The 8,695-nt window shown below is 43.9% G+C and overlaps 1 protein-coding gene across 1 annotated transcript in view; it reads right to left on the bottom strand.

Moving 5' to 3' along the window:
• Window positions 1–8,419, bottom strand: part of hipk2 (homeodomain interacting protein kinase 2) — a 461,145-nt gene extending 452,726 nt beyond the window's left edge. The window contains exon 1 of the mRNA XM_055155980.1: window positions 8,041–8,419. Within this exon, the coding sequence (XP_055011955.1) occupies window positions 8,041–8,059 (19 nt within the window). The 5' untranslated portion in view covers window positions 8,060–8,419. The remainder of the gene's footprint in view (window positions 1–8,040) is intronic.
• Window positions 8,420–8,695: the final 276 nt, after the last annotated feature.

Raw genomic sequence — 8,695 nt, 5'->3', positions numbered from 1 at the left:
ATGTACATTCGGTTTGTCGATTAAAAACGAAAGTGATCGACGAAATTCTTAATGATCAATTATCGATTAGTCGACTAATCATGCCCATCTCTAACTTGAAGATTGTACTACATTGTTTGATTCTCTCATTTTCCAGTGATTAAGTTTTTTTGTGCAATTTTTTTACTTTTTGTGGAGTTAAATAGTTTGTTAGTAGGTTTTAGTAATACAATAACACTTGATCTTCCTCCGAGCTTATAGTTGGAGCTCAGTTAGTACACTGCGTTCCAAATGATTACACAGATGATACTTTTAACAAATTTTGCCAAATTATCAACATAAATGACAGTCATCATAATTTTCAAATCATAAATCTTCTGTCTCTATCAAATAAAGAAATAACTTTAGTCGTTTTATTTATTGTACTTAAAAATGTACTGTATAACTTTTCTGGAGGAAGGTCCGTCACCTGTTTGGTTCCATGGAATGTCCCAGAGTATGACATTAAACTCTATCTCTATGGAAACATGCCACTAGTTACAGGTCAGATCTGTGTATGTAACAGTATATCGTTGAAGAAAATATAGACAATAAATGATAAAATTACAACTGTGACACAAAAAAAAATCATGAGCTCTAAAAAATAAAGAATGAAACACTGTCTCATGACATCACAAGGTGGAACAGAGCATTTTGAGCTTTGGAGAGAGACTCTTACTAAAGCGTAATAAAACTCAAAAACAAGTCTGAATGAAACAAAACACAACTCTGGATATGTTTTTGATGAGGTGACAACTAGGAATGTAACAATAACCAAAATATCGTGATATCGTATCGTCAAAGTTCTCACAATAATATCGTGGTCCATTGCAAAATATATCGATTTACAAGTGTCTTTGCGTAAATTAAGAGTTATGGTGCAGCAATGGCTAAAAAAAAAAAAAGACAGAGGGAACTACTCAGACCATGATCAGTGTTGGGGAGTAACAGATTACATGTACCAGAGTTACATAATCACAGTACAAATTATGAGTAACTGTATTCAGTTACAGTTACTGTTTCAGTGAGTGGTAATTGGATTACAGTTACTTTGTTGAAATAAATGGATTACACGGCGGGATTTTCCTGTTTTCCTGTTTTCACATTTTGAGCTATATCCCCCTTTTTTTCCTTTTTTTTTTTTTTTTCGTAATTCCACTCATTGCCGGAAAATAAACCAGGTCTAAACCAGGACTAAACCAGGACTAAAACCAGGTCTAAACTACATCTAAACCAGGACTAAAACCAGGTCTAAACCAGGACTAAACCAGGACTAAAATCAGGTCTAAACTACATCTAAACCAGGACTAAAACCAGGTCTAAACCAGGACTAAACCAGGACTAAAACCAGGTCTAAACTACATCTAAACCAGGACTAAAACCAGGTCTAAACCAGGACTAAACCAGGACTAAAACCAGGTCTAAACTAGATCTAAACCAGGTCTAAATCAGGCCTAAAACAGGTCTAAAACCAGGACTAAAACAGGATTTAACAGGACTAAAGATGCATGGACGTGTCTCCTCCTCCTTTTCTATCAATAATATTTTTAATACGGTTGAATGAAGTCTGGGCTTTTTATTTTCTTTTAACAGACAAAACATCTTATGTTACTATATCCTAGTCTTTGCTTTCTCTACAGAAAATCAAGTAATCCAAAGTATTCAGATTACGTTACTCACTTTAAGTGATTTAATGGATTACGTTACAAACTACTTTTTGAGGTATGTAATCTGTAATCTGTAGGGGATTACATTTTAAAAGTCACCTTCCCAACACTGACCATGATCCTTTGCTCCATTTCAGTGCAGACTACAAGAAGAAATAACAGTTTTAAACACTTTTAAGTCTTTTTTAAATTCTTCGGATTAAGTCTTGTCAAGGCATTTTAAGAGGAAATCACAATATTTCGGTTATTGTTACATCCCTACACGATATTGCAATAAATATCGTACCGTGAGACTCAAGATATCCTTACACTAGGGCTGGGTATCATTAAGGAGTTGCCGATACGATACATACTGCGATACACAGGCCACGATACGATACATATCTCGAAACAGTGCACTTTCGATTCAATATGATATATTTCAAATCGATTCGATACGGTTCAATAAAAAATAAAGGCTAAATCGTGGCTGTGATACTAAAAGTCTTTGTTAAGTCATTTCTTGTGCAAAGTTCACATGAAACACAAACATTTTAATCCTCAAAACAGTAAAAATGTCAAATGTGTCGCATAAATGAGTTTCCTTTCACTCCACAAGCGACAAAACTGCAGCACTGAAACAAAGTAATTTTGTAAAACACACCTAAAAATACTCTTGGTGAAATATCGATACAGTAGCCCACGATATCGATACTGTATCATCACATTAAAAGATATATATCGACATTCCGATATTTTTGCACACCCTTGTAACAACATTATAACTTATTTTAAAGCTCACAAGAGTCAATTTTGCGCAATATAGGACGTTAAAATACATCAGTCCCGCGAGATAAACAGTCTTACTTTTGTTTTATCAGCAGATCGTTGCCCTCCGCTTTATTTACATTTCACAATTCTTCGTCCCTTAGCGACTGTTTCCCCTCAAACAACTTTAAGTCCGAGGAAGTGGTCAATCATAGGCTGTACGTTATTAGTCTGCGCGTAGTCAGGGTTGAATAATCACTATAATAGCCGGGCTCATTCCAAGTCAAGGGCCCCCAGACCTATTTTCCATCGGAGACTGGCCCTTTCCATGACTGCTCCCTGTAACAGCCCACTCCAGCGCAGGACGACAGGCAGGTAATTAATTCCCCCTGCCGCCTCTCTCTTTTCTTTTCTTTCCTTTCTCTTGCCTTCTTGTCCGCTCTCTCTCTCTCTCTCTGTGCCGCTTCTCGTGCTCTCTCTGTCCCCTTCACTCTGTCCCTTTTTCGTCCTCGCTGTCTCTTCGCTTCTTATCCTCGCGTCCGAACCCTCTCCTTTTCTCGTCATGTCTCTCTCTTTGTCCCCTTCTCGTCCTCTCTCTTCCCTTCTTCCCCTCTCGTCCTTCCTTCACCTCTTCCCCTCTGGTCCTCTCTCTCCCTTTCTCGTCCTCTCCGCTTCTCGTCCTCTCTCTTTCCTTTTCCCCCTCTGGTCCTATCCCTCTTCCTTTCTCATCCTCCTCCCTTCTCATCCTCTCCCTCTCTCCCCTTCTTTTCTTCTCGTCCTCTTCCCTTCTCATCCTTTCTCTCGCTCCCCTTCTCGTCCTCTCTCTCTCTCCCCGTCTCATCCCCCTCTTCTCGATCTCTCTCTGTCCCCTTCTTGTCCTCTCTCCCCTTCTTCCCTTCTTGTCCTTTCTCTTCCTCTGCCCTTCCGGTCCTCTCTCTCTCTCCCTTTCACGTCATCTCTCACTTCCCTTCTTCCTTTCTCGTCTTCTCCCCTTCTCGTTCTCTCTCTCTCTCCCCTTTTTGTCCTCTCTCTCTCTTCCCTTCTTCCCCTGTCGTCCTCTCTTTCTTTCCACTTCTTATCCTCTCTCTCCTTCTTCTCTTCTCGTCCTCTCCTCTTCTCATCCTCTCCTCTTCCCTTCTTGTCCTCCCTCTCTCCACTTCTTATCATCTTTCTTGTCCTCTCTCTTCCCCTTTCGTCCTCTCTTTTTCCCCCTCTTATCCTCTCTCCCCTTCTTCTCTTCTTGTCCTCTCTCACTTCCCTTGTTCCTTTCTCATCCTCTTCCCTTCTCATTCTTTCTCTGTCCCCTTCTTGTCCTCTTTCTCTCTCTTTCCCCCTCTTATCCTTTCTTCCCTTCTGGTCCTCTCTCTTCCCTTCTCATCCTCTCCCCTTCTTGTCATCTCTCTCTCTCCTCTTCTTGTCATCTCTCTCGTCCTCTCTCTTCCCTTCCTTCCTCTCATCCTATCCCTCTCCCTTTCTTGTCCTCTTCCCTTCTCGTCCCCTCTCAGCCTCCCCCTCTTTCTCTCCTTCTCTCCCCTTCTTCTTTTCTCGTCCTCTCCTCTTCCGGTCCTTTCCCTCTCCCCTTTCTCATTCTCCTCCCTTCTCACACTCTCTTTCTCTCTCTCTCTCTCCCTCCCTCCTTCTCATCCTCTCTCTTCCTCTCTCCTCCTCTTTCTCTCCCCTTCTCGTCCTCTCTCTCTCCTCTTATTAACATCTCTCTCGTCTTCTCTCTTCCTTTCTTCCCTTCAGGTCCCCTCCCGTTCTTGTCTTCCGTCTCTCCCCTTTTCACCCTCTCTCTCTTCCTCTCTCCGTCTTCCCCTCTCGTCCTATCCTTCTCCCTTTCTCATCCTCTTCCCTTCTCATCCCCTCCCCTTCTTGTCCCCCCTCACTTCCCTTCTTCCCTTTTCATCCTCACCCGTTCTTGTCCCCTCTTTCTCTCTCTTCTTATCGTCTCTCGTCCTCTCTCTTCCCTTCTTGTCCCCTTTCTCTCCCCTTCTCATCCTCTCCTCTTCTGGTCCTCTCTCACTTCCCTTCTTCCCTTCTCGTCCTTTCCCTCTCCCTTTCTCCTCCTCCCTTCTCACCCTCTCTCTCTCTCCTTCTCGTCCTCTCTTGTCCCCTCTTCTCATCCTCTCTCCCCTTCTTCCTTTCTCGTCCTCTCCTCTTCCGGTCCACTCTCTCTTCCCTTCTTCCCCTCTCGTCCTATCCCTCTCCCATTCTTGTCTTCTCTCTCTCTCTCTCCCTCTCTCTTTCCCCTTTTTATCCTCTCTCCCGTTCTTCCCTTCTGGTCCTCTTCCCTTGTCCACTCTCACTTCCCTTCTTCCCCTCTCGTCCTATCCCTCTCCATTTCTCATCCTCCTCCCTTCTCACACTGTCTTTCTCTCTTTGTCTCTCTCTTCCTTTCTCCTCCTCTCTCTCTTCCCTTCTCATCCTGCTCCTCCTCTCCCTTTCTTGTCCTCATCTCTCTCTCTCTCTCTCTCTCTGTCTCTTCCCTTCTCATCCTCTCTCTCTTTTCCCTGCTTATCATCTTCTGGTCCTCTGTCTCTTTCTCTCTCTCCCCTCTTCGCCCTCTCCCTCTTCCCATCTTCTCCTCTGGTCCTATCCTTTTCCCTTTCTCGTCCTCTTCCCTTCTCTTCCCCCCTCTTGTCCTCTCTCCCTTTCATCCTCTCTGCCCCCTTCTTATCCTTTCTCTCTCCCCTCCTCTTCTCCTCTCTCTCCCCCTCCTCCTCCTTCTCTTCCCTCTCTCCGTCCTCTGTGGTGGAGGGGAGAAAAACCAGGGAACGCAATTTACACTAATTACCTTTTGCATCAGAGTCTCGTTTCAACTTTTTCTTTTCATGTTGAGACGCTGGAGTCTGGAGCTAAAACAGTACAACGCCTAATGAAAAAAACAACGCTGTGATCGTCCTGCAGAGGCGCACGCAGCGCTGAAGACGGGTTTGATCCTGATACGCCCTGATATCGCTTCAAACAGAGATTAAATATGATGTCGATATCCAGATTCGGTTCTTCTTAAAGCTCCTATATTACACTCGATTGACTCTGTTGTTGGTGTTTTCGTTTCATTCACACGTTTGAGTAACACTTTATTATTAGTCTGTCTACATTTCCAAACCTCAAAATACTCCGTTCCACCTTGTGATGTCATGAAGCGGTAGTTTTTAGCTCCTTTTACCTTTGGTTCAGTAGAGATCGGCAATTCCAGAGCTGAAATTGAAGGTGTAAGGCAGAGGTGTCCAAACTTTTTTTCACCAATGGGAGATAGTGCCTCCGTTCAATTTCATTTCTCTACAGCGACCAGGTCAGGAATCGGAATTCACTAGACGATTCGCAAAAACAACCAGAAGTGCGAGTTCGGGCACCAGCCAATCAGCGAAGAGACATACATTCTGTGTTGGCAACGATTCCTGAGATCGAGGATTTAAAGCCGAAACAAAGAGAATGTTTTGTCAATTTTATCAAGGGGAAAGACGTTAATGCCCTTCTTCCTACAGGATTTGGTGCATTGCATATGTCACGACCAAACAGCAGCGATTGGTTAAATTTAAAAAAAGTACCCGCCTACCATCAAGCGAACGAATCCTAATGCTGCGAGGTCAGACGGTTTCCACAAAGTGAAACCGGCTGATCAATCAATCTTGTACACTGGCGCTCAATACAGTGAATAATTAAAATATGTGCATGTTTAAACACGTTAGAATGAGCCATCAGTCCTTTATTCATGCTAAGATCCTTAAAATCACACACTAAATATTAAATACCAGCTTTATCAAGGTAGATTTTCAACTTGAATGTAACAATAACTGAAATATCGTGATATTGTATCGTCAAAGTTCTCACAATAATAACGTGGACCATCACAATATATCGAATTACAAGTCTCTTTACTTAAATTAAGAGTTATGGTGCAGCAATGGCTAAAAAAAGACAAAGGGAACTACATAGACCATGATCCTTTGCTCCATTTCACAAGAAGAAATAACAGTTCTAAATACTTTTAAGTCTTAGTTTTTTGGATTAATTCTTGTCAAGGCATTTTAAGAGGAAAAAGTTGCATATTAACAGTTTTGTTTACCTCCACAAAATATCGCAATAAATATCGTATCGTGCCATGTATATCGTGAAAATATCGTACAGAGAGATTTGGATATTATTACATCTCTAATCGTGAGCTTTCCCACGATATCGCAATAAATATTGTACCGTGACGTTCATGATATCGTATCGTGAGACTTGGATATCGTTACACCTCTAGCAAAAAGTAAAATTTTAATTGATGCGAGGTAATTTGGGCCAATTCACCTGGAAGCCTGAAGACCAATAAAAATTTGTTTAAGGGTCGGATTTGGCTCGCGGACATGCCTGGCGTATTGCATTTTAAAACCATGGTGGAGCTCTTCCTGTATCACCACCTGACATCACGAGGTGGACCCCAGCTTTAAAATGTTGAGTTTGCGTGTTAGACGTGTGTGAATGAAAACAAAACGCAACTCCAAGTGTGTTTTTTTGGACGAGAAAACGTGAAAACACAGATCTGAAAACTGCGTAATGTTGGCTCTTTAAATCCAACAATTAACACCATTATCCAGCTCAATTACAGATTATTTTCTCCTGCGTTCACAGCTAAAAAAGTGCAAAGCAAGACGTTAACTTATCCGGGTTACAACGAGCTAATAAACGTGCCAAGCCGCGCTCCAGAACGCATACGTCTCAATGAAACACAACCGAAGATAAGAAAATGAAAATGTACTCTAACTGAATTGGATAAGCCGGGCACTAAGGTCCCTATTCAATCACACTTTATCTTCTCATCTCTATACACAGCAGCGACCACGTACGTACTGTAACTCACCGGGCTCGCGTTATACCACATTTATAATCGGCTACCTTGTCCAGTGGCGCACGACATTAAAAACAAACACATGATTAGACTGTGTGCTTTACGTTCCCACGGCGAAAACCTGAACGGCACCAACAAACGGGGGGAAAGCGGCGTGCAGGCGTAGCGTTCCCACAATTGGATTTGTCACACTAACAATGCTGCAGCAATAGCGAAAATCCCGTGCTCAGGTTCTGCTTTGGGAGACGAATAAACAAGCCGTATCAATGCACAAGCGCCGTACTGCAACACGTAAAGTCTGCGCGTTGTGGAAATGACTAACGAAAGGTGAAAGAGAGTGAATGGGGAGCGGGCGACACTTCGCGAGGCGACCGGGCACGGACCTTCTTCTCTCGCTGCCCCTGCCTCTTTCTTTACGCAGGGAAAACACACACACACACACACACACAAAAACATGGCATTTCCAGGTGTGCGTGAACGCGTGCGTGGCTCGGTGGGCTAATCTTTGACCTTATCGTGGAACATTTGGAGGTTTATCGGGGCTCGCTTTACGCACACGGCACTCAGTCAGTCTGGGATCAACGTGACACGAGCGTTTGCCCAAACTGCGCGTCTAAACGGAACGCAAAGTCCACACGTGTGCCACGAAATTACGCGTTTGGGCATTAATTGCGAGGAATACGAGAGGATGCAATAATCAGCGCTGCACGGTACAGCCTCGCGTTGATCTACGGCATCAGTCAGTGCACACAGTACGATACGAGGATGTCTTACCTTCGTATACAGGGGCCATCGGTGCAAGGGTTTCTGTAATTCATGGCAAAGGAATACAGCGCGATTTACGCTCAAAACTCAATAAAAATCTGCCATCTTGAGACACGGGTGATGAGAGAGTCGCCGCGATCTCCTGCATTACTGGCCCAGTTCATTAGTGACAAAAAAGCTCGCAATTCATATCCAAGCGCTCACGTCCGGTCCGATCCGAGGAGAGACGAAGAGGAGAGGTTCCGTGCGTAATAATCCCAGCCGCGCCGCGTTCGAGGAGGCTCCGAGGGGGGTGAGCCGAGATGACAGGTTTACTTCAGCTATTGTGCGACATGTCTGAGGAGTGAGGAGTGAGGAGTCTCTGCAAAAGTTGCGGCGGTCAGAGCGCAGTTTGGTTCAGGGGGAGGGAGACGGGAGTCGAGTGACGATGGAGTCGATGCGCCGCGAGGAGGAGATGAGCGAAGCAGCCAGTGGCGTTCAGAGCCTGCCCCCCGAGCAGACACATGACAGGCTGCGATTTTCAATTAGCCAATAACACCAGTGGCCTCAGTGACGACCCAGTGCATGTCTGAAATGTAGAAAACAACCAGTGTAAGACTCAAAGATAAAATATTTTCTCCTTATCCAGCGAGAGAGAGAGAGGGAAATAGATTTTGCAGAATCC

The sequence above is a fragment of the Boleophthalmus pectinirostris genome, unplaced genomic scaffold, assembly GCF_026225935.1.
Source record: "Boleophthalmus pectinirostris isolate CB_2022bp ecotype Guang Dong unplaced genomic scaffold, ASM2622593v1 HiC_scaffold_2, whole genome shotgun sequence".
Taxonomy (NCBI): Eukaryota; Metazoa; Chordata; class Actinopteri; order Gobiiformes; family Gobiidae; genus Boleophthalmus; species Boleophthalmus pectinirostris.
The sequence above is the reverse complement of the archived record's forward strand: the minus strand, read 5'-3'. Positions and strand labels throughout refer to the sequence as shown.